Here is a 27,892-nt window from a genome sequence, read left to right as displayed (position 1 = left end):
TGCAGTAAGGCGTCCAAGTCTCTTGCACTCATAGTTTGCATTTCCAATTAATTGGGAACAGCAAATTATAGAACATTTGCAACTCAATCTCGTGTAATTAGGCATTTTAAAGATGATTGACATGTACAGTATTATTATTTCTAAGAAAAAAATCCCAACCATTGAACATGTTTATGATATAAAGTTAAAGCAGAAAAATCTGAATGCATTCTGTTGAAATGATGCAAATTTCATTTGTCTTGTAATGGCTCTACCCATGACAGGGTTATTCGTTAAATGTATAAATTTAGCCTTGGTGATATCTATATTTTGGCAATTGTCACAAACACTAACAACAAGCTAAAAGTAGCTATAGTACTTACATTGGTGAGGTGAATGACTCCTTTAGATGTAACAGAGCAGCCCATAAAACCAACATACTGCAGCTCAGGACAATGTTCAGCAAATGCTTTCACTGACTGATCTGTCACCTACCAAAAAAATACACAGATAGCAGTTGAATAGGTGATATGAGTACATACCCAATACAATCCAAGCAGTTTCTCAGTAACACTGGCAGACTATTCATTAATAGTTTTATTATTATCACTACCACTTATTTTGAGAGAAAAACATGAGGTATGCATATGTATCTATAGATATGTATGAAAAGAAAGAAAAAGGATCATCTCTGGAAGAGTGCAGGACCTTCTCTTTGGAGAAGGGAAAACAGAAGAAAAAGCCAGAATGATGGCCACTGAAATTCAAATATTACCATTCTGTTTATCTGCAGATTAAAGTAAAAGTCCATTCTGTTTATCATTCACATAACTATATAAAACCATCAAAATATCACCAAATTTAAGATATTGCATCCTGCAGACGCATACTATACCCATCACTGACTGCACTGAATCTGAACTAAGTCACATCTTCAGTTTATATTCCATTTTTTACGTATTTTTTTAAACTAAAAAACGAAGACATATTGCAATCTATTAATAGTTTTTAACTTAAACGTAATATCTTGGCCATTTCCCACATAAGACTAGAATTTCATGGTAAGATACCATTCTGTGTCAGTTAGCAGGTGAATAAGGATGTCACCTTTATTATTGTGATAGATCTATTTCTATAATTCCTTTTGTTTTATAACTGTTTGTCTAACAAAATTTAGTAGCTATGAAACACAAATTATTTCATAAATGTTTTGTAAGTAGACTAAATATACAAAAGGATAACATTTTGTGAACTTTTTTCCTTTAAGCATGCGTTTCCACTACAAACACTTCTGTGCTTTCCTGAAGTTATATTGCAGGAAATATTTCCTGTTTTCCCAGAAAGTTATATTAAGACTTGTATTAAATCAAGAAAACCAAATTTGCATTATTTTTAGTTGCTATTCAGTTATTCAGTTGAGTATCCAACTAGATGAAGGTATTAACAAAAGAAATATTTGTTGCTTTATTTTCTATTACTAAGAACAAATATTTTATTCCAGCTTCATTATTTCACTTATGCAGATTTTTAAAAACTTGCATCATACAGTAAGAGTATAGCACAAAACCCATAAATTCACTTTTTAAAAAATATGAAGCCACTAGCATCAATATTCTTCTGATGAAACAGTATGTGCTGAGTGTCTATGCATATATTTTTTGTTAGATGCTTCAGATGAGTAAATATCTTTTTTTTTTTTGGTTACCAAATAAATCATTTTTTTACATTTACAGTAAGCTCCTTATGTTAACCTAGTAGCCATCCTACTGAGTATGTCTTGGACTTTTAAAAGGAAAGCTATAGGAAGACATTGCACACTTTAGAATAGAGAGAAACTTTTTTCTCATTAAGATAAAACAAAACATCACTGTGAGCATACGTATACATATACCACACTTATATAAGAAAATATACATAGCTACGTCTATCTCTTCTCATTTCTTCACATCTGTCTACCGTTAATTTAGTTTAAAAGACTGTCTGAACAGCAGAGGAGAAGGTCCGTACTTCATTTGATCCAGGCTGCACTACTACAGAGTCCCCTAAAGGATGGAGAAAAATGGAAAGCAGTTTCCCAAAAGACGCGTTCCAGAATGCAGGGTCGAGAAGGCAGGGAAATGTGAGACACAGCAAGCAGAAGGATGGCAGCAAAGCAGAAGGGAACATCCAGCTTCAAGGATGACAGAAATCAACTTTTCCTGTGCAAAGTTTGTAGCGACCAAGGAAAATGCTAAAAGTTGATGAAATAAGAGGATGCCTGAAGTGAAACGACTTTAATGTGTTTGTTCACTCGGAGTTTCTTCTACTAAAAAGCTGAGTATTAGTTTGTTGTCTAATAAACACCTCACCGCAGCAATTTAAAGCGCCTTTGGTGAATTTGGCTTAAGGAGGACGCAGCTCCCCCTCTGTCCTGTTGTAATATTGAATGAACACAAAGACCTTTCTGTACTTTTTTTAATATGAACATCCTAGAAGGAAAGGAAAATGCAGTTTAGCTACAAATAATACATTGAAACTATATGCACATGTAGCTAGGTTCTATCCCTTCTACCACCTTTCTCCAAGTCCAAACATTTAATTCTACTGCAGGGTTACAGGGCTCTCACACTGTAACCAATAATTTAGAGTACACCTTTCACATACTCCCAGGATCTCACCTTTGAACCTCCTCACTGTTCCCTTTGAAAGGCACCTGCAACCACAATGGCTTTCTTTCCTACAGGTAAACACCAAGTCCTAGCACCTCAACCACAGATCTCATCTCTAATTTCAATAAAGACTATTTTCCTCTTTTCCATATTGCATGCTGATACCTATTTCCTGTTAAATCTAATTGCTTATGCCCTTACATAAGAAGTTATACTACAATTGCCATCACTTTACTGTCAGATTTGTTAAAAAAAAACACAAAGGACATTAGACAGTTTTACTGAAGAGCGTAGCAGAGACAAGAGTTGATCCCACAACACGCTTTCTTTTCCAAGTCACTGAAAGTGAATGGCGTCCCCTCTGAAGCTCAGTTACCAACCCAAGTGCTTACATGTGCATGACAGGTAGTCATCAGTCTAGACCCTGACCTTTCTTCAAAAGTCCCTCACAGAATAATAAAGACTCTCCAGGGACAAGAGGAGGACAGAGGGAGGAGAGACAGCCACACAGATAATTAATAGCTTTTCAAGCTCTTCAAAAATCTGCCTGTATCAGGTTCTGAACTCCTTGAGCATCATATTTAGGCATAGCTGAATTTCTAAAATTCTAATTCTTGAGCTGTTAACTTTTATTACTAAATAAGCCAACAGTTATAAAATTTAAGATTATAAAATTGACATGAGTACCCTGAAAGCACCTCCACATCTTCCTTTTAACAAGCTTTTCTTCTGAGCAGCATACATACTCAGTGCAAATGACGCTAATGCAAAACTCTGTTTTGACTTTAGGACAAAACGTGTACTTTCCAGCCGAAACGCACAAGTAATGTCTCACTGCACCTGGAACTGTAAATCCTGAAAGCCCGAGGACGTTCCGGGTTTGCAGGGATGTCTTGTTGATTTAGCAGAACTCAGAAGCAAAACAAGTTTTGAGATATCTAGTCCACGAGGGAGCCTCAGGTGAATACATACATAGGAAGAGTACTGCTGCTGCGCTGGGCATCACCTTGATCCCAGCCCCATCCCTGACGAGCATGGCCCTGTACTGCACGTGGGCGAAACACTCACAAAACAAATTTTTGAAAAGATGGCTCAGAGGTGAAGGATGCACAGAGGATTATAGGTACAACACCATGTTCAAGTGGTTTTGGGTTGAGGTTACTGGATGTGGTTACACGTCAAAAGCAGTTTTCTTTAAAGCAACAATTTCTCAGTGAGTAAAGCTGTTTTAGTTGCATGCCTGCCAACTACTAGTAAGAAGTATGCCTTTGGGGCTGTGTATTTAGAAATCAATGAAACTGAAAATGGGCCCAAAGGAGAGGAAACAGGTTCAGGTAAACAGGTTCAACCAAAAAAATGGGTAGTGATTGTGTCTTTTTGTACAGATCAGTGTATTTTAGTACGAAATTTCCTCTTTGATTTTGTTCTGATAGGTTCTTGGATCTTCATCTCTGCACACTCCTTTCAGCTGAGGATAGCCACACCAGCTATTTGGGAAGGTTTTGACTACTGAAAGGCCTTGACAAATACTATCAGAAATGAAAGAGTGACAGATTTGCCCTATTCATGGCACCAGGGGATAATAAAAATGGCTTCTGAAAACTCAGGTAAATTTTAAATTTAAGCATAGAAAAACAGAAATTCAGTCCTTTCCTTTCAATCACATGAGCTTCTCTATAGAATATAAAAGAAACCCCCTGTTCAGCTCATGAGATAGGAGGAGGACCCTGTTACAGTCTTTCCCTACTCTCTTTACAGAGAGTTCGAGTATGAGTCTTTTCTTTGTTTCAGATAGCTTTGCACTAGCTAGTAAGGAAATGTATTAATGAACAATTAATAGTATAAATGCCTAAAATCAAACATTTACTACAGAACTTAAAAGTTTAAAATACAAATAATTTCTTCCATACAGGTGACATATTTTGGGTCAGTAAAAGCATTAAAAAATTGATGCTTGGAATATAAATAATAAAATTACTAACTCTCAGAGCATTTTGTTTGTTCTTACTATGGAATTATCTGCATGCTAAACAAAATACGTGAAAAAATAATTGTAGTAACAGTTAACAACAGTACTTTATGACTATCAGCATTAAATAGTTTGCAAACTGGCAGTGAAACTTTTCAGTGCTTGTTAGATGTTCAGCATCTATCTGGTCAGGAAAAGGTTCTTCATTCCCTCTCTATACCATGCAAATCTCATGATTTTCCAGATTCCAAAAATTATTCAAAAAAAAAAACAACCTTTCAAAAGTAGTTTGATATTACCTGAATACGCCTTACATTTACTGTGGTAGAAATAATCATTTTAGAAAAGCATTTTGCTATTGCAGACAAATGTTCTTAAGTCTTGGCTTATAAATAAATAAATTAAAAAGCACGGTATTGAAACTGTTGATGCCCTTAAGCTCAGTTCAATAACAGATCCCGTCCTTTGCTGTCAGCCAGCAAAATTCCACTAACTGAAGGAGTTATTTTGATGTTTTATAGAGAAACATTATAAAAAATTTCACGATCAGCACTGTAATCTCACAGCCTGCATTCTTTACTCTACCAGTATACAGGCATATATAATTTCATTTTCAGCTCCAATGTCATTTATAGCAATTGATATTTCAATACTGTGGTGCCCAGCCAGCCAGTCTGTAATGGAGGTCACTTGATACTTTATGTAGTGAGCTCCTCTTAACACATGTCCGCATTCTCCTCTGATTGTGTTAGGGGAGGAGGAAATTTTATATATATGTATATGTGTGTGTGTGTGTGTGTCTGTGTGTATATATATTTTGTGTGTGTGTGTGTTTATATATATATATATATAAATTTTTACATGTATATCCACGCACCTGCAGTTTCACAAGAGGAATGATTCCTTCTCATAAAAACAATGTGGGATATGAAGTATTGAAAAACTAGATGAAAACACTATTAACTAAATATCTGATGAGAGGACAAAAAAAATTATGATTTGTATTTTGGCTTTTTGTTCTCATCTTGTTTCAGGGGAGTAAGAACGTGTAGTAATTTGGACTTTGTTTACAAACAACACATAGCATTGTCCCTAAGTATGCTGACCAGACAGAATAGTTGGTAGCTGAATCCTATCCATCGTGATTCACGTATGCTTCCAAAAAGATAACAAAACAACGTTTGTAGGTAGAAGTAATATATTTCATTAGACTTATTTGTATATGGAGAAAAGAAGACGACAAGTTTCAAACAGATCTGAAATAGAAGCAGAGCTGAATATGAAGCTAAAATTAATTTAAGATTTAGAACTACTACTATTGCTTAATTAGACACTCTTCTATTTTACCATCTACAATGCCTAGCTCATGTATATACTGACCTTACTTGCCTATATACGTTGTCACATCTACTATTACGGTACTACTACAAAACAACATTCCACTTTCTTCCTAAATGATGAAATTAAAAATTGTCTAACAATGCTATTAAAAAGGCTTATAGACATTCTTGAAATTTTATATTTAAACTGTTACACATGCAGGCCAGCTCACTATTTCTGGTATAAATAGGTCCCAGAAATGGTAATCTCCTTCATTGTATAGAGATGTTTTATCCTCCTAAGAGGTGACCTGTTCTGCAGAACGAATGAGGGGAAAATGCGTGATGCAAAAATGCATGGAAAATTAGGAATAGCATGTATGCAACAACTATGCAATCTTAACTCTGTTTGTAATTCAACCTGTAACTGTGTACTTTTTCCTTTTTACCACTCAAGAAACAGGAGAAGCATATGAAACGTGAATCATAAATATGCCTTTTGGAATCAAACATATTTTAAACAGAGTATGACCAATGGACATTCAGACATACTATACAAATAGATTAGATTAGTATAATCTAAAATAGACTGCCATAGAAAATATACTACCGTTCTGCTAAAATGACTCCTGTCAATAATGATACAGAAATTCACAGCTAATTCTTTTATAGATCACAGTAGTGTTCTTTAAGGAATCTTTAATAATTGGATTGTCTTGTCGACCTTCATTGACTTTCATTCATCCTGTCTTGCTTGATGTTAGTCTTGCTTTGAAAAAGTAATGTAGGATGATGAGGAGAGATTGGTAAGTTATGCACTAAAGCATTGTGAATGGGAAATACATTGGTCTGGAACTAATGGTGCAGATTTTGTTCCTATTAAAAAGATCTATGATAAGTGAGATATAGTTTAATCATTTTCTTTTTATGTATCGCAGCCTATTATACATGAATTCCAGTTCTGCATTGTTTTACAGGAATTCAATATTTTGGCTCTTCTGAATTAGATTCTATAAGTATTAGTTTATTTTACATTCTATTAAATAATTCAAGTAGCAAAAAGGAGCAATTCTCAAGTAAAGATGATAATTCAACAAGAAAGTTTGAGGTACAACAACGCAAGCTACTTACATTCCAACTAAAATGTCTAACAACTCATAAAAACTTAGAGAAGCTGAAACAGAAATGACTGGAAATGAATAAAATGATAGGAGTATAAATATGACTTGGAATGGAATGAGCATCATGTCCTCTCATTCATACAGGTGCACTGCAATGTAAGTAATGTACAATTTTTCAGGCAAAAACCACAAATAAAATTTGAAAAGCATTTAAAAAATCTCCTTCTTCAGAACAATGGCATTACTAGGATAAACTCCTGACAGGGTAAAATATGCTGCCTTCTAAGCAGAAAGCCAGTCTCCCACAAATGCAGTAGGTAAGCGTACACTGCACAAGTCAGTACTAATGGTGAAATAAAACTCCTTTATTCGCAGTTCTCTACCCCATAAATCTATGACCGTCTTGAATACACAGCAGATTAACCATACTTATCTTGGACAGCATGGGAAGGAGGATTTCCTTGATTTCAACTTTATGCTTGATAAGCTTGGAAAGGCATAGGTTTACAACAAGCTGAATAGGTCATTCAGTCCTAACACTTACCTGCTTTACTTGTGCATAATTCCAAACTAGAGACTTAGAAGGCCCACATACAACCCACTCAGAAATCTGCCCTGCATGAAGCATGTAGCCAGGTCCTCCAAAGATATGTTTTATACCATGTCGTCAAGAAAGGTGCATTCTCCTTGGTCTATTTTCCCCTAAAATCTTGTCAAAACTCCATGCTTGCTAGAACTAACCATAATACGCAGATAGGCTAACCTGCATCTGAATTCACTCAGGCATCACCCTGTTTCCCCTTCTTTTTATTAAAATGCATTGACATTGTGAGACGTAGGCAAATCACACAGAACAAAGGCATTTACCTCAGACTAACTCAGCTCACCAGTTTATTATCAAAAGAGGACGGACATCCCCTGCCCACACACACCCCCCCCCCCCCACACACACATCCACCTTAAAACCATGAGATACCTCAGAAACAGAAACATCTTCATCTAGTATAAAAAAGGCAGCCATCCTTGTACTGTCCACAGGAATGTCCCTAAATGTAACCAAACAAAAAAATACACACACACACAGTACAATAACTTGAGAGAAACTGCCTGATGCCAGGGACAATTTTACACAGGTTTCTCCAGCTCCCATTGCTTAAAACCTACACTGCTACCTCTGCACTAAACTGTAAGCACACCATCAGCTTGCCATGATGCAAGGTAAAAAGCTGTTGAATTAATTACGCCTTGTCAAAGGATGAGGATAGAAATAAAGGCTAGTCCTTGCAAAGAATGATGAAGACTGATTAAGACAGATGTTCCCTCTTTGCCATATAAGGAAAGATGATGCTCGTCACATGCAGAATTTATTACTCAAATTTTTAACTTAATGAAGACACATAAAACATTCCCAGTCATAAAAAATTGCATTGATTACAAAAGCGCAAGGCATTAACTGAGAAGGAGCTCCAGGGATACATATGTTTTGTTTTCTGATTTTTATAGCGGCCCTTTTTTTTTTTTTAAATTCTCCTTTCAATTCTTCTCTCTCATTGATCAGGTTCATTGATAATTATGGTAATTAGCACACAAGTCTAATATGCTATATTAAAAAATATCATGAGGTTTTTTCATGAGGATCTCTGAAACCACTAAATAGAGTACAGTTTTCAGTTAGCTCTGGAGTATTTTAAGTAGATAAACTTAATCGCCCTGCAAGCTTGACCTAGAAAAAAAGATTTTCTAAGCTGTTCTCCTTTTATTTCTGTTTTAAATGGGCAAGTGAAGTAAACCTTTCCCTGTTTCTGGGATGCATTGCCTCACAAATTGTCTCTTTTGGCTAAAGGCTTTTTAAAAGACTTATTAAACAGGTTCAAACTAAAAAAGAGACTACAATATTACACTATAAATTAAAGACTAGTGAACTATTAAACTAAAATATACACTTACCAACATTTAAGATTACATATACTTTCCTACTCCTACTTTTTTTTTTTTTTTGCTCATATGCTGTTAATTTCTTTCAACAGCTAAGACTACTACTAGAGCTCATGGGCTCAGAGAAGGCAGGTCCTTCAGTGCTTGGGGATGAGCAACAGACAATCCCAATCAAAGTGCCTAAAAAAACCTCCTGTTTTATTTTTCTGTGTTGCTGTGGCCACCCTCTTCTGAAAGTTGTCTCTAATTGAAGTATCTCAGAAACACCCAAGGGAAACAAGAAACAAAACAGCAGAATAGTAAGATAAGTCTTGACTGATCAATTTCTGACCTCTCTCCTTCCTAGTAGGTGAAAACAGAAAGTATTAGCATTCTGGTCTGCCCTTACTGGGTAAATGGGAAAAAGAAGAACATACATCAAAGACAAAATATAACTTGCCATAACAGATGAGCTTGAAAAAAGATTCAAAGTAATGTATCCCTAAAAAACAGTGTTCATTGTTTCATTTTTAATCTGAACTCTTAAATCGTTCACTTTCATTAAATTCATTTCCACAGTAGGCTGCAATACTCACAAAACATCCACTTTACGCTATATACCCAAGGCGTGTTCCACCAAACATGCCAGGGCACTCATTAGCATCTATTTCAAACCTTTCATTTGATAAGGAAATTTCTTAGAAACAGGCTATACAGTTTGGATGAGTGTGAATATAAAACCTAGTTTAATGGTAGGAATATGGCCCAAACATGTTTCACATACACTCATAAATATAGGGAGATAAGATTCTTTTCTTCTCCCTCCCCCAGAAAACAAAGGATGAAAATGGTGAAAAATTAACTTTATGTTCAAAAGACTTCTCTCAAATTTAAAATGGAAAAGGTCTTCACTATTCAAAAGTAGTGATACATTGTCTACTTTTCATGAGCAGCAGTTTAAATGATAGTGGTCATAAAAGCTCTGACAAAGCAATTATTATTTGTAAAGATGTATGTAATTCATGATTCCCTATTGCAATCACAAAACATTGATATAAATAAGGCATGGATAATCCATCATCATGCTCAAGTGTTCATAGCAGCCAAATTTCATTAGTGAACAGGAGCAAGGCATGGCTCATGTTAACTAACTGCCACTGGATATACTATTTATTTCTTCTCATTCAATAACATATACGGATAAATTTAACCATTTCCTTGGTCAAAATTCAACAACTCTCAATTTTAGCTTGAAGTAATAATGAAAGATTAGGCACTTGAAGTGGAGAAATATAAAAGTTCCTATTCTCTCATCTCTGAAAGAAATAATCTAACTGAAAAGGAAATTATCCCTGTTTTTTTAAGTACCATTGTGATGTTTAGGCTATATCTTCATCTTTTCACAATCTGGGCTTATAAACTTTGATAGGTTTCTTTTCATTACAAAAACAGTCTTCAACATAAATGTGCAGAACTGCGACTCTCAAAATGCCTGTGTACCTGCTGCGTAGAACCTATGAGGCACTAACTCTGTGGCTGTCCCACTTGGATGCGAGAATCTGACATCTGCCTGGAGTTCTGCCCTGTGCACCCTGCTGGCTTCCTCAAGCTCCATCAGATTATGCTGCTCGTATGAAGCTCTTTGCAACAGTATGCCACTTTTCTCTTTTTTTCCCCAGGAAAAATTGAGAGGAGGAGAAGAATGGAAAGGATAGCACTGCTATCCTTTTTCTTTACACTCATCCATTAGCTCAGGAGTTAGTATACTTGCCCATGATACGAGAGGAGGGTTTCAGAGCTGTCATTTGAGCTGAGAACTAGTAGGAGATGTGGTTTTGCATGTGTCTCATCTAAGCTCTTCTGGGTGTCAGCGCTTGCAACCCCTCCTCCGTTGGATTGTCCTACAGGGCAAGAAACACGACACTCCAGTAAATAAGGAATTTTAGCTTGCAGCTTATTCTCCAAGGCAGGCTGTCTGCAGCTTTACAGAAACACACTTGCTTACGTAAGAGGCCAAATGGCATAATTATGAGATACATACATGTCTGTATCTCATACATACGTATGTATCTCATAGCATAGTCTTTAAAATAAAAAATCTACTCCTGTTCAGCTTTTAAGGAATCACCATAGGTGCCTACATCCAGGAGGGGCTTCTGGGCTCAGAATGAGGAGTGATTTTGAAGCCTTGGCAAGAGGTGGGATTTCAGACACATCCCATCCTCCTTTTCCTCCTCATGCTATTAGGTGCCTCCTCATGGTTTCGGTGGATTCTGTTCCGAAACACCTAACTACCTCCAGGGACTGTATACACAGTCTGTATACTTTTCTTGAGGCTGAGGATTCCCCTCACAAGACTCTGACACTTCAATTCACAGAACTTAAGTCCCTTTGTGGATACGAGCTCAAATGTTTCCTCGCATGCCAGTGCAGTTTTATTCTAAGTTTACTCTTCCAGCAAAGCAATACTAACCTATAATATTTTCCATATCAGAAATCTAAAATTAGCCTATTTATGTTTCATCTGGCATTTGCTCCTCTAGTTATCTACTCTGCTTTATTTCCTTTTTATGTATAGTCCTTATACATGACAAAATATCAGCAATCCACAAAAATCTCACTACTTCCAGTACCATTACATAAGTCGTACAAACTACCATTCATTCATTCATGAGTAGACAAGTAAGTGCTTTAGAAAACGGTCAGTTTCATTATGATTTTTGCCATTTTAATTTGATATAATGTAGTTATAAACAAAATTTGTCCTAAAATTGCCTCAATCTTTCAGAACCTACTAAAAGCCTATTTATTAACTCACTGGAAAAAAATGTAGCTTGAGTTAATTACTAAGAAGTGACTACTCACAATACATATTCATTGATGGTTTGATTAGTGAAGAGCTAAGAAAAAGTAGTAACTTCTTCCATTAAACCAAAGGAAGAGAAACCTATCACTACCTCACTGTACTGTAAGCTGCCCGTCATTCCCACGTTTTTTCCATGATTACCAACAGTGACATTAGTTCATCCCGGGAATTGCATTTGCTGCTGCCATTACAGTATCGTTGCTTCATAAAAAAAAAATCAAAGGGTGCAAGAGAAAGAAAAACTGCAAGTAACAAAAAGTAAACTTTTGCTGCAGTTTCTGAAGTATCGTGTATGTGCAAACACAGACTACTTCTCTGCTTCTATATTCAGTCAGCCCTCTCGCCTCGCCCTGTACTGCTAATATACACGTTCATGATTCTTTCTTCCCTCACAGCTCTCTTGCTTTTCTTCTCTTCCAGGCTCCTGCTGGAGGGCGACTCTGGCTTTGCCTTCTAGCACCAGGTTCAGTTAATCTTGTTGCTGCACTCCGGGCTCTAAATGCAGACAGATCCTAACTACAGACCCTGAAGTCACCGGTAGGGCAGAGAGTTGGAGCCAGAAAGCCCCATTGGGAGCCAGAGTAGCTCTAGCTCAGATCTGCGCTACTGTGGCTACACGATTTCTGGAGAGCACGCAGAGCTCCCTCGCTTCCGCTCACAGCGGGGTCGGGGCAAGCTCACGTCTGTCGGCAAAAGTCGGCACGTACATCACCTGAACTGCACTTCTTCCTTCTGACTGTAAAACCGCTGATCCCTTGCCTTAGAGCTTTCACTGTTTTGCTTGAGCTTTCTCATTGGAAGGAAGGGACCAAGGGCAAAAAAGCCATCTGTTGGGATGGCAGGGAGAGAAAAAAGAGAAACTACAGCAACTAGCTCCCAGCATGGCAAGCCAGCAAACGGGAGAAAGGAAAAAAAAAAAAAGGATTAACGCCCTGATTGTACTGATTGTAGAGTAGCTCTGCAGCACATTCTGGTCTCAAGAGAGATTCCCTCCTTCCTGACTGAGGCTGAGAGTTTCTTAAAGGTGATTGTAATGGAAAAGTAAGCTGTCAAAAATTCAAAAGTACTCTAAGTTTTCTCCACTGCTCAGTCTAAGGAAGATTTTTTTAATAAGGAGGTTAAAAACAAGAGGCATAAGAATTGCTACTGATCTGCATATTTAATATGCAGATAAGTTTTTTGTGAAATATCTATGCAAAGGACTTAATAGCCTGCACCTGCAGAAATAACTTGTCAGACTTATTTTTACAAAGAACACGTGGCAATACAGGCTTCACTAATAATCAAGATTTCAGGACTCTCTTGAAATACAGTACTCTGAGCAAACAGCTATTTAAAAATGTACCATTAATGAACAGAGAACCCAGCAATGAATTATTTCATAGCTCAAGTACAATAGTAATAATCTTTAAGAAGTGTGCAAGTTAACAAAAGCAAGCTCAATTCCTCATGTTCATGACTCATGGAGTTCAGTGGTTATTATACTAACACACTACATAACATATACTATAATTTAAAAAATGCATCCTAGAAGGCAAGCTTCGTTCTAGGAAAAATAAATAAATCAGTTATTACTATTAAGAATTGTAATGTGCTTACATTTTTGCTGTACTTTTAAAAATTGATCTAATTCATAGATAAAATCATTTTTATTTTTCAGGTATACTTCAATAAAGACTAAGAATCACTGGCCAGTTATTAAACTTTTATGCAGTGCCTTAACTCTTCACAGTATGTCAGGTATAAATGCAGGCCATTTCCAAAAGTTTCAACACTAAACATAAATAAAACATGAAGATGACAGACAAAAATAGAAATAAAGAATTAACAGTTTAAATGTTTAAATAACAGGGGAAAAAATGAGATAGTTATAAAGTAGGCAGATCTTATGCATTCCAGCACTTTAACAGGCTTTATAAAAAGGAATACAGAGCTTAAACTTGGAAATAAAATTTAAAATAATGATGGAAAAAACACATTTTGAAGAAGTCAATACAAGTATCTTGCATATAAGGGAGAAAATAAACATTATCCATGGAAAAGAGAGAGAGAAAAAAAATATATATAAACAAGAGTAAGGACTAATGTAGAGAGATGACTGGAATAAAAATTTTGGTATGTTTATTTTTTGATTTTATGTTTCATCTGTATTTACAGTTGGCCTCTTCAATTACATTCAAATAGCATCAACTATTTTAAAATACCATATATGAAAAAAAAAAAAAATTCCAGTATCATCAGTTGAATAATTAAAGTGAATCACACTTTTATCAGGTATCCTTTTAAAATGTGTTTGGATGTAATAATTCTTCCTTATTTTTAAGACTATTGAACAACTGGTTATAAATAATAGTTTCTGTTTTATCTTGAGGATAGCATACGTCTATAAAAATTCCTTATAACTCACCTAACAATTTTTAGATACAGAGCTCCAGTTAGCTCTTTTAGGTGGAGCACAATGTACTCCTTCCATTTCTACGGCACAGAGAAACTGCTTAGTTTTATTCTCGAGTTCTCCTTAGTGATGCCAGCCACCAAAAGAGATGTGCTTCCTTTCCTATTTTGATCTATTTTATCTCCTGAATTAATTATTACTAAACAAAACAATATATCTGGAATTTATTAAGTTTGGAATAATAAATAACTATAGACAACTACTATCTTCAGAGTGGTTTAAATGTTTGAGTTAGAAAACAAATCTCAATTTTCAATATAAATTATCGCTGATTACACATTAATTAACTCACAGTTTAATAAAGTACATTTTGAATGCCCTTATATTGAACAGGGCAATCAAAACACCTTAATTTGTTTGTTGCAAAACTCAAATAAAATTGTAAAAATAATCCTTTAACTTATAAAATACTGCCTTTATATCCAAAGATAAAATTTATTATCAAGATGTTGCTTATTCTGGATTGGAAAAATACTACTTCCAAAACAAAACTCTTCATCTTTCCTCAGACAGCAATTATACCAAATCTGCTGAACATCAGGATTTCAGAAAAAAAAAAAATTATGTACTTGTTTAATTGTAGATGGATAGCGCCATTGTATTACAAACGATCTAATGAAAGGCACATCAGGAATACTGTATCTTCACAAAGGGAAGGCTAAGTGATGCTCAGCTTTTGCTTTGCCTTTTTTAAAGCAGAGGAATGCAAAAGAATTTCTATGAATTTAAAATAGTATCTTGACCATCCTTTCTTATTCATAATACTGTATCAGGCAGACAGAGGTGTACACATGATAAGAAATGTTACAAAAATTTTCTTTCAGTATAATTGCGAATACAAAGGACAAAAATATTTGCATTTAACTGCCAAATATCTCCTTGGTTTATTGGCCTATCCTCTTCATCCCTCCTCACCAGACAGCCACCTATCTTCAAAACTTTAAGTTGCAACTTCGTTACTTCAAACACAAAGTAACATCAAAAAAATTCTCTAATGTCATCCAGTTTTCCAAATCAGTTCTTAATCAGTAAGAAGAGCTGGAATCGTATCCAAGTCCAACATTCATCCTTTCTGTAACAGAAAACGAGTTAGCATTACCTCCCTTGCTTATGCCACCGCACTCCTATCAGCCTATTTCCTGTTCTGTGCTATGAGTAAAACCACCATGGGGTGGGGGGAGAAAGAGTACTCAACAGCTTTACTGTTCACCCTAACAGTACATATCCCATTCCCATTAAAAAACTTGTCCTAAAGAAGTTATCTTTTATTTTCACTTTCCCTCTGCAATTTCCTCTTATACATTCCCAATAAAATGACAGGCTCTGGCACATTTACCTGCTTGATTACTCTATCGCAACTTCAGGGCTTCCAAGGGGATCAGAACATTATGTCATGGTGTACATTAAAATATCAACTGCTTTGTGCTTGTATTATTTTTCTTCTGAAACAGATCCCAAATAGCATTGTTACGTTGAGAAAGACAGAAGGTCATGTTCACACAGAGGCCTGCAACTATTAAAGTCATTACACCTGCGAGTTATTAAATACTGTTAGTCTACTTCCATTTGCTTTATTCCAAGAACATTTTCATTTCCACACAAAGACACTGTTCCATTTTGTTCAGTACTCTGATGAGTTATGACAGATGTCTTCTGATAGCCTCTTAACTGCCCAAATGAACCATTCTGGTTTTCTTGGTCAAGCCTCTGATGTATACATGTTCCTGTCACAAACACCACCACGACCATTACTACACCATAAACTAGCTCTACAGTCAAATCATTATCATAAGCAAAACAAACATATTACTCCCTGAATATTATTATTTCAGAAAGAAGTTGCACTCCCTTGATATAGCAGTATTTAGTAACTTAACTGCATTTAAGCTTTTTATTCAGCTTACAGTTATTCTGTGGAAAGGTGGTATCAGATTATCAGACTATCAACTAAGTACTAAATTCATGAGCAAAAATACACAAATTATTCTGTTAACAGTTTTCAGTAACCAAAAGAGACAAAGTGTTACTGCATGGCAGAGTCATTTTCAATTCTTGCACAAGGAATTTCTTCAACTATGAAAGAACATTGGGTAAAGGCCGGGGCAGCATACGGCATGTATACATGTACAAACACGATTCAGAACATACCAGAACTATGCATCACATTTATGTTCCACTAAACAGTAGATCTGTACTGCTACAGAAATCTGCTACTGCTTGGCTGAGATCCACAAATTTTAGAAGCGGATGCCAACATTGAAGGAGAAGCTACAAATATAACTTAAATCTGGTGTTCTCGTTGTTATAGCAAATCATGAATGAAAATCCAGTCTTCTATTTCCAAAGGAAAGAATCTTCTAAATCAATTCTGAAGGAAAAAGGACATTCACACATCTCAATGTTTCCTTTTCTAAATGCTAAGTCTCTTTCCTAATTCTAAAAATATCTCTCAAAATGATCAAATTAGCAGGTGCATGTCAGTGGCTGACTTTCAATTTTTTCTCCACATAAGACATGCATAAGCTCAGGCGCAATTTCTCTCTCTCCTTTTTAACGACAAATAATCCATCTCCAATGCTCAAACCGCAGTTTGTTGTGCTGTCTTTATTCTTTTATGCATTCAGCCAGAAGATTTTTATGTAGTCTTTTAAAAAAAAAAAAAAAAAGAAGTTAGTTTTATTAGAGATTGGCTATCCCATTTTCACTTTTGTTCAAATTCTACTGGAAGGACTTCTTTAATCCAGTCTGGTCACAAGCTATAATGGTACATAACAAACATTTCTTCAGGACAGACAGCTATAAAATCATGAATGCCATGGAGAACTGCTCACTGTCCCCACACACAAAACCTGTATTCTTGCACGTCAGTTCCATCTAATTATCTAAGGAACTGATAGGTGTTAAATTCATTAAAAAAAAAAAAAAAGAGGGGGGGAGAGAGAGAGAGAGAGAGAGAGAGAGAGAGATTGTCCATCACACAATGAGTAGACAACCATGAATGCTAAAAGTTTATATAAATCTAGAAAATAACTGGATGGATTCACAGGCAAAAAGTGCTATCTAAGACCATTAAATAGAAAGATATCACTTCTCTCCAGTCTCCACAACATGCAGCTGAATTCTGCAGCCCTGTCACTATACATCGCTCTCATACTCTTCCCCGGAAACCTGCCACAGACCACTGTCGGGCAAGGATACTGACTGGATGAAATTCTGGTCTTACCAGTATAGCTATCCTCATACACATGTATTTAGTGTTTTTGGAGCTTTTCATTTTCCTGCTAACAGCTTCTCCTGGTCCCTGATCCTCCTGCTGTAACTGCATCATCTGCTACGCTTCAGTTTCTTTCTGTTCAAATGCTGGATACCCCATAATATTCTTTGTAAGCCAAATTCCTCTATCTTACGTAAATCTCAGCATTATCTGAACTACTCAGGCCCAGCATGTTAAAATCTTAGTGAAAAATGCAGTCACATTAAGCATATTCATGAAAAAAAAACTTAAAGCTTATATAAATGATTATCAGAAGTTGAATAACTGTGAAAACTATAATCATTATACATTTAAGATATGGACTGCTGAAATTAATGGGCTAGAAAAACATCTCCCCTGTACTGTATTCTAAATGCATAGCTTTTATACAGGCTTATCAATGGACGATCAGAACCTGTCTATTCCAGTTGCATTTGGACAGCAAACACTTAGTGATGATACCCACCGAAAGGAAACGTTTCATAAACAACAAAAAATTACCTCCTAGAAGAAGTTGGTGTTGATGCTAAAACCATGAACAGAAACTGTCGCAATCACCTCCTCAGGTGGACTAAGTTGTTTGTTCTAAGAAAAAACAGTCTGCCTTGTTGTTTCCTTCCTTCCTTTTCTCTTTCTCAATTTCTTTCAATGTTGACAACTATTCAGCATTGACAATTAATAAATTCATTAGAAGGTTTTACGTATTGCTGTTGTGAAACAAAGTAAAATTAGCCAAACTGTTCTCGCTGCAATTCCAAGAGGATCATATTTCCATTCAGTTTAAATACTGACTTTGCCAACACCGTCATTGCTATCATGCAATATCAACTCAGAAATGGTTGTTCCTGACAAACTTTCCACGCATTTAAGATGTTGAACATTAACAAAGCAACAAAGTAGCATGAATATACTATGATGCTCATTATACCATTCCTATAGAAAATACTAATTATGTACTTCCTGTTGGTATGCTCGAGGGATAAATATTTCCCAAATTCTTTATTATGTCTAAAAAATCTTCCGCAGTGAAACAAAGCGAGAAGCAAGCTGAAGCAAGTGAAAACACTAAAAAAAAAGAATGGTACATCTAACCAAAAACCCAAACCTTTCATCTTGCCAAGGCATAAGCATATTCCTAATATGCAATGCAATCAGGAACACAGGCTTATAATACCTACAGAAATTAATATATATTTACAGTGGTAACACAGACATTGTAACCTCCAAGGCTAAAAGGCATGCAAAAACAGCAAATAGCTCGTATTTACTCTTGCTTACAGAACCATTCAGAAGTCCTCAGAGCAAAAATAGCATCTATCCCTTGGTATTGTGCATTTATTTTAGCATCTAGCAAATGCAACTGAAAAAGTAATCTTTTAAAAGAATGAAGTAATGTGAACACCTTCTATCACAGGAATTAAGCACTTACCACATTTAAGAAAACTATGAAGTTGCACAGTTCCTTGACATATGTTTCCTTTTCAAATCTTTCCTTTGTTTTTCAGAGAGACCATGTAAATTTAATGAGGGGGAAGCTGCTGTAGCAATTGGAAATGTGAAGTAATACATACGCGTACTATACTCTACACTATAAAAACACTAAAAAGGGTACTGTTTGCTTCTGTTTTTCATGGAATTGGCCTTGATTATGAAAATTAAATCCATTCACACTGTATTTCAGCTGTGTAATTTTATGCATGGTCAATATGGCTTTATAGTACTGACATCATCAGCTGTAATATAAAAGTTATGGCTGCCACCACCAAACACTGAAAAATTGCCACTGTAATAACTGAAACCAGGCAAAAAGACCCAAACCCTTCTTACAGATTACCTGCGAGACACTTCCATCTTATGGCATGCCATATACACTATTTGCTGATTCACTATCCCCTCTGCCTTCAGAAATGTAAAGGGAAAAGGAAGAAGAAAAAAGACTCCCCAAATTTTTTTAGTGTAAGTCAAACAGAAGCTTTGTCTGCTCAAACCACCAAAATAAACGTCATTACGGAGCTCTTCAGTTCTGATTATATGGAGTCTATCTGAAGAGCATTGGGCGCCACGTGTTACAATGACGGGATTAATATATGCCTTAAGGATGAGAGGGGGATATGAAGTTCCAAATTTTGTTCATGAAGAGCTTCTTAAGCGGTACAAGGTCTCCCATCTCACATAGGAAACAGAACAAGGAATAAAATGAGAGAATTTTCTATATTTTACAGTAAAGAGGAATTAATAAAAGTTAACCTGAAAATAGAAGAACTCTGACCACAACTGCATAGCTCAAAGAAAATAATTCATAATTAAGTGATTTTCCTCTTTTATACACTTTAATAAATTAACTCCATAAAGAGAGAATGAAGTATTTTACTGAAAAATGTTAAATAATTCTGTGGCATAATGTTTAAAAACAACAGACTATTGCAAAACTTACCATAAAACGCAAATCATTTTAACGGACATAACCATTTGCTGAGATGCCATAAGAGCATCTTAAAATAGTTACATATCCATTACTCAAAGGAATTTAATTATCCTTCTTAGGTAACATACTTATTATATAAGATAAACTATTATGTACTATGAAAGATCGGACTCTGTTTAAAACAAACAAAAACAAAACGCACACACAGAACGTCACCCAAAATTCAAACAAGATTACTGACTTAATTTATTTTAATGCATCTCTTTAGGGAGGACTAAAAAACTTAAAAATTTTAATCAGCCTTGAAGATTTCTTTCAGATGACAAATGATGTTGTAATTAAATGACATTCACCTTTTTTCTTTCTGGAAATACTTCTCATAGGGAGAATTATACATGCAGGGAAAAAAAATTCTTGTAATACAGGCTAATAGCATGGTATTATAGCTGCATTACATGCTAACGCACATGGTATCAGGTATTCACTAGTAATGTTTTTTCATCCTGCTCAAATCTGAGTACCAATAGTCTTCAACATCCATTAAGCAAAATCTATCCAGAATATTCCAGACAATCATAGCCCATAACAAAAACAGGTAATGCCAGATTCCAAATCCTAACCGGAGCAGACTTTTTTTAATCAAAGCACTTGGTATTCAGAACCGGTAGGAACTACTGGTTCAGACACAGTCAGGAGATGTAGCATGAGCTTACCATTAGTGAAAATGAGACACATTGCATGGAAACTGAAATATTTTTAGTCTGATAGAACTACTATTAAAAAAATTTTTGATAATTAGAAGCCGTCAGAAGAGATTTTTTTGTTATTTTTCCCACCGAGCTGTACTACACTTAATTGAAAAAACATCATTATATCAGTCTGATCAAGTAGTGCCCATACACACATTCTCTCAATCTGAAGCACAACCGTCTTCAAATCCTGACAAAGTTTAAATCTTGAAGAGCATCAGCCATAAAGTAAAGACTACTACATAATTATGCCAAATCACATCCTCTAAGTCTTGCACTTACATGGGATACTTTTCCATGCCTTCTGATCTACTCAGCACCACAACTGAAGGTCTTATAGCCTGGCTCAGCAGAGAATCTAGTGCAACAGGTTCGACACCATGATTTTCTTAACAGCTGCTTTAGAGCACTGTCCTTACACATTTGCAAGTTGGTATAGAGTCCTCCATGAAATGTTATGAGGAAGAAGTAAACATGCTACACCCTGTGAGAGTATTACATGACTGGTACTCGCCTACACTGAAAAACTGCAGAAAGTAAGTCATTAAGATGGTAATCGTCAGCATTCCCTACCATGATTGACTACTTCATTACAATCACAGTTTGATATCAGAAGTAATAGCAGTAACTGGTAAGAGAAACCTCCAAACATACTAACAATAAAAACGAAAATTAAAACAGTAGAAACAGAGGGACTTTTAATATGCATGAACACAAAGACTGAAGCACAAAGAGCAGTTTTGTTCAGAAAAATTAAAATACAAATTGATATTGTATAGGATAACTATACATATTCTTGCATATACATCAGTCAACATTCAGTTTTATAGATTTCACTGAATATTCACCTCTTGCCCAGGAAAGAAAACTTAAAAGTTCTGCACATTCTGTGTTTTATTCCTTATACTTCTGTTCTTTGCTTAGCCACAAAGAGTATGCTATTTTATCTTATGACAACAAATAGAAAATATTAAAAGAGAAAAGGAGTTGCATTTTTTATGTTTGCACTAAAAAAAATGAGAAATGTTGATTTGTCAGAATCATAATGGCAAAACTACTAATCTAAAAAGCATTAAAGAAAAGGTGTTTATAGCTGGTAATAGATAATCTACCAAAATTCTTCATACCTGACTTCTTTCTTTGAGCATTTTTTTTTTTTTTAAACAGATCTTTGCACCATGTATTCTGACTGAATTTACTGAGCACACAAGGAGTTCGGGTTACTTGATAACTTTATAAAAATAATGTGTTTTTTTGCTTTGGTTGTTATCATATTGTATAAAGCAGTCCTGATTTTTCCTCTCTGAAAGCTGAGAGAACAAGTCATCTGTGTTATTTTGTAAGAAAATCATACGTGCAGTAGTTTACCTGGCTGATACCGTTTATAACATTAATTTTCATCTAACAGAGTTAAGCCTAAATAGGCTGCGTGGGTGCACATGGGAAAAGAAATAGAAAATGTAACAATAAGCAGAAATAAAATAACATCAAGGAGGCACTTAAGAAACATTAGTCATACCTTCCACCCCACCCCCTGTGTTTTTGCCATCTGGATTAACAATTTTACGTTTCCAAGGCCAAAGACTAAAATTGGAAGACCAATAAAGGCCCTCGCCTGCACAGTAGAAAGGGAAGGAGTGGGAAGCTACAGCTCTGCAAGAAGCACACAAACTACAAGATCAGGATGTTTCTGTTAGCAGATATAGGCAGAACCTGAGGCATGCCCAGAGATGTAGAGATATCCAGTATCTCTGCCCTATCTATCTAAACGATATTAGATGGAAGCAGGTGATGAGGTTCACACGGACATTAACTGGATTTCATCCTTTATCCTTACATGTTGTATAAAGGTACATGAAAGCCCTTCAACCAATCACTGGTCACAGGCAGTCAAAAAGAGCGCCTTGCCGATGAGAAACGCAAGCGAGCCTGTTGTACTCGTGATAATCAGAGGCAGACTAGAGTCCTGATTAAGCCTAGTGCAGTAACAGACCTTCACGCAGAAGGGCAGAGGTAGCCTAACCCCTCGCCACGCAGAGCCGCAGCTGCAAGCTGACAGGCTTGTGTGAAGCCCTGCACACTGCTGTGCGATAATGGCAGCACAAGCACAATAGAGGGTGCTGAAGTTCAACAATTCAGTTTTAAAAGGGAGGAGAGGAAAAAAAAAAAAGCAGACAAAAAAAGGTAACTCCAGCTTATGGTCTTCCCAGATTTCATCACATGCACAAAACATGCACGTGAGATCATAACTTGCTAGTCTCTAGGCCATCACAGAGAATGAAAGCTAGAACAAACACACACAAGAAATAAAGCCCTCAAACATACCAACCCACCCTGGAACAAACACCAGACATCAAGTAGCTTCTTCAAGCTGGGAAATAAGTTTTTTTTTTTTCTCCTCCAAGAAATAACTTTTTTCTGATTTTCCTAATCTCTGTCAATATAACTCCTTTGACTCCCTCCTCCTTCCCCCCGCCCCCTCCCTATTGGTAAATACGACAATTACAACAAGGAAAATAAATGTTTATGCCAGAGCTGTAAAACAAACTATATAAATCAATAAGGGAAGATGAGCCATTATCTTTCTGAAAAAACACACAAACTATTGCCAGCCGCCTAAATCTTTTGATGAATTCCTTCACAAGTCAGCTGCAATTCTGTGAAAACAGCAAACTATACAACATCCAATCTTTTGCATAATCGATGCAACTTCAACATCTCCACCTTCTGGCAGAGCAATCAATTAGGTCAGCTCTCAAATAATCATCAGTAGTGCCCAAGTACACTGTTTAATGACTTCCAGTTGTACTGTGTAAGCAACTTTCTTTTTTTTTGGGGGGGGGGGGGGAGGAGGGGAAGGTGTGTGTACAGAGACAATGAATAAGTCCTCCCTGCTTACAGCTGTAAGCCTAAGAACAGTTTTGTCCTTTAGAGCCTCAACATAATATCTGGAGAGAAGATGGACATTTATTTTTCTTGTCTCCTTCCGTTCTCAGTTCTTCCATTCCCAGTTCAGCCTCATATATCCACAGAACCTGCACACTGTAAATGAGGCCTCAAACCTCTTCAGGCTCCCCTTGGCAACCTCTTTCTTTTTGGAAAGAGCAGAATGACCAGCTGGGCAATTATAAAAGTCAGTTCTTGTCTCATTCCTTTATCCTTGGCCAGTTACCTCCTTATCTGCCGTAATTTTAATGTCTTCAAAAATTCAGTGGCTGGCTCTGTGAACTCATTTATTTTAATTCCTCTTCTTTTGACCTCATTAGTCATAAACTATTCAAACAATTATTAGAAGAAATTTTTAAGGAAAGAAAAAGGACATGGAGATAAATGACAAATCTAAAACACATTTACCAAAAGTATATTATTGACAACTTAGCATCTGTATTTTTTACAACTGTTCAGGGGAGTTTTCTTAGATGAAGAAAATGCAGTTAACAACAAATTATTTGAGTAAAGCATTCGACAGCATACCACAGAGTAACCTATTAAACTGGAGAAGGTAGGAATCAATATAGGAACTAAAAGATGGGAAAGGAAGTGGCTAGCAGGGAAATGGCTGTGAACTGGGTTGAAAAGAGAGCAGTCAAGGTGAATGGGATACAGTTCCTACAGTAAGTCTTGTAATAGATATTAAATATTTTCATTAAGAATATGCACTCCCAGAAAGGAGAAGACAATGAAATTTACTGACAAGCAGTACTGTCAACACAGATGAGAATCATGTCTATGCATTAAGAACGGGATGAGTCTGAAGATGGGAATACAGCAAATGGGACGAAACCCAATAGCATCACATACAAAGTCACTGCTTCGGTAACTAACCAGAACCTCTGTTACAAACTGAGATCTCACCAGCTGGAAACACAGAAGAGGAAACACTAGGTCAGTTGCCTGATCACAGGATAGTACAACAAGCACTGATTAGATGCTAGCATGCAAAAGAAAAAAATAACCCAGAATGTATCAGGCAAGGTTTCCCCAGAGGAGAGAAGGAATATAACTGTATAAAGCATTCAACAAAAGTGTTTAAAAGAAGTTATTTGCAACTCTGTCCACTCATATTCAGATCAGACAAATGTAGAAAAGAGGCACCACTATCTTGAAATGGAATGGAGACAAATGAGATGGGTCAGAAGAGCACAGAGTTTATCAAAGTAAGATGCAGTCAGCATAGAAGATCTGCTCTCTCCCCTGAAATACATCAGGAGGTAAGAATATCCATGGTAAAAATTATTTTAGCCAAGGACAATTACAAACACAAAAAATCACGTGCAGAGGCTGGCCACAAACAAATGAAGATTCGAAATTCAAATAGTTTCAAATTACCAGAGATATAACATTTCAAAACAGCCTACTGGTAGTACTGGGGTAAGCAATGCAACCACTTTAGGGGTTGAAACAGATGTATTTCTGAACATTTATGTAATGTGATCATCTATAGTAACAAGCAATGGAACTCACTGACTCAATAGTCTCTCTTCCATATCTATGTTTCTTTAAAACCCTTACCCTAATAAAACCATCAGCCAACTTGCATTGACTTCTGGAGCAGCAAGGCTTAACCTAACAACAAATTCCAAGGAGTCTGGTTTACTTGGCAGAATTCAATGAATACGGCTGCACAGGAACATTTTGGAACAGAGTTGTAATCTAACCGCTATTCTGCTCAAACAGCACACGTATAGTAGCCAGAGGCCATAAAAATATAACTTGGCTATAGCTGCAGCTGTCAAAAGATTTGCATAGTGGTTTTTGCTCTTCCTTACTCTTCCCATAGACTTTGAAATGCCACATACTCATCTAGCTCATGATGATAAATCCTATTGAAAGGACATCAGCTTTAAAGATCAAAGCAGAAGTAAAAAAGCAGGTTGAGGCTCAGAGTGACTACAGATATATACGTAAGTGACTGACAGAAAATAACTGTGTCAAAAATAAAATGCCTAGTTAAAGCATTAGTACCAAGCTTTAATATTGCCTCAAAATGCATGTGTGACAATATGAAAACTTTTATTAGGCAAATATTTTCAAAGGAATATAATAAGGCATTGCTTCTTTGAGGAATCTCCTGTCTTACTTTGAGAATCTCCTCACTATATATTAAAAATTCATAGTACTAAAATGGCAATTATACTCTGTAAGCAAACCTTTTTTGCTTTCTATTAGGGGTTTTAGTATCAAGAGACCTTATCTATTCTGCAAAGGGATACACATTTGTCTCCACATGCTACAAAGTCTAGCCTAAGTTCCTTGTGACAAATAGAAGTAAGAAGTGCCCTATGAAAATATAGTTAACCTGAGGCCCATGAAATGCATTTTACCAGGGTAAAGTTATTTACTAGGGACTGGAAAGAGAGGAAGAGTAAATACCTGACAGCAATTGGCACTAGAACTGCTAGTTTCCTCAAAAGTTAGAGCTGTTAGCCTGAAAATACAGACTAGACAAATAGGAAAAAGTGATTGCCTCATTTTGCAGCTGTTTTTATTTCCTGTCTCGATGCTTCACTGCACTGCAAGAACTCCAGGGAACTGGAAACGGCAGTTTATTCAAAACACTCATATTGCTGTAAAAATATGAAAACAATATTCCAGCCTCACTATGAAATGACCTTGATGATCTGAACAGCATTTGTCAGAGAGACTAATAAAATTTGTAAAGATACTTGCTGATATGATTGATTGCATTCTTCACTGCTTCAGTTACCTCAGACTAAATTGCCTGTCATCATAATGATGACTTCTGTAAGTGCCGTTTCTTAATTTTTTCCTCAGTCTTTCAACAGTGATCTCACAATAGATTGAAAGCGTTTATGGATCAATAACACGCAAGAATAAAATACTGCATTCTAACAACAAATATTTTTAATCTTTCTGCTTATGATGTGTTGTGACAGAGCATCACCAGAAAATGTAATTTCTAAGTAAATGGAAAATAATATCAAAAGCTATTTTGCACACATCCAGCTCCATAAACAGCAGAAGAATCTTACAGATTCTGAGTAATATCAGGTACTGGTGAACCACAGTTTTACCAGGGGACAAAGACAATAGGAGAAAAAAAAAAAAGAAAAAAACACACAACAGATTATAATTGGCATACATACTCTATAGGTACTTGATCACAGAGTCTGTACTGCTCAGCCACTCAAGCATGCCTGACCTTCCCCCCCGCCCGCCCCCCGACCGAGTTCAAGTGCACGGTGCCACGATAATCAGAATAGCTTTGCATGGAACCAGAACACTATTTGGGCTCCAGGCCCTATGAAAGTGTCTATACTACATCCAGTCTGTTCATTCATATGGGAACCCATTTATTCAGTTCACAGTGATAGACAGCGGACTGCGTTTTCAGGAAACAGTACTCAAGAAGCAACTGTATCTCCGTAAGAAGAATCGTAAATATTCTTCCTCTGAGTACCGTTCAGGCAGGTTTTCATTTACAGCCTTGCAGACAAATGTCTCAAGTTCCAAGCATTCATACAGGATCTCTCTTTGATCACTCACAAAAAGAAAGTTGGGAGAACTACAAGGAAACAGGAAATTTCTCTGCAAATCAACTATGTTCGCTAAGAACAGAGCCAAGAAGTCAGCCTCCAACAAGAGCTTAACCTTTGGACAGGTTCAGGCACCCCGTGAGCATTGCTGATTTGTGCCAGCTACAAATACTACAGAGCAAGGTACGTTAAATCATTGCAAGCAAAACTTATAAATGAACAAAACAAAACAAAAAAATCTAGAAAAGAATCCAGTAAACTGGTTGGGAGCCAGCTTGACTAGGGAGGAGCAAGAAAAAGAAATTATATAATGTCTTTGAAGATGGCAACTAGATGTAGACTCGTCTTAATAATAGCTGCATCTAAATTACCACTTCTGCCTTGGAATCCAGGAAACACAGGAAGAATGTGTCAGGGCATGGATCTAACCCTGGGAATGACATGGAAAAAGTCACTTTTCCCTGTGCAATCATTCACATGTAAAATGGGAATGATATTTCCTTATCTCCTATAGATGCAGAAAGATTGCAAGAAAAATACATTAAAAGAGCGTGAGAAATGCCACGTTAGAGAACAAATAAGTAATAATGAAGATAAAAACAAACAAACAAACCCTAAAGTCTACCCCATTATAGCATTTCCTTGTTTTGACAAAGAAACAGGTCAGCAAGTGCCAGTATAGCAAGTAACTGTTTCA

General features: G+C 36.2%; 1 protein-coding gene across 1 annotated transcript in view; it reads right to left on the bottom strand.

Moving 5' to 3' along the window:
- LOC104140174 (F-box/LRR-repeat protein 17) overlaps nt 1-27,892 on the bottom strand; it is a 302,865-nt gene that overhangs the window by 210,552 nt on the left and 64,421 nt on the right. Inside the window, exon 5 of the mRNA XM_068924635.1 lies at nt 363-470. Within this exon, the coding sequence (XP_068780736.1) occupies nt 363-470 (108 nt within the window). The remainder of the gene's footprint in view (nt 1-362; nt 471-27,892) is intronic.

Source organism: Struthio camelus, chromosome W (assembly GCF_040807025.1).
Source record: "Struthio camelus isolate bStrCam1 chromosome W, bStrCam1.hap1, whole genome shotgun sequence".
In the NCBI taxonomy this organism is placed as follows: domain Eukaryota; kingdom Metazoa; phylum Chordata; class Aves; order Struthioniformes; family Struthionidae; genus Struthio; species Struthio camelus.
This window is presented reverse-complemented; position numbering and strand designations above follow the sequence as displayed.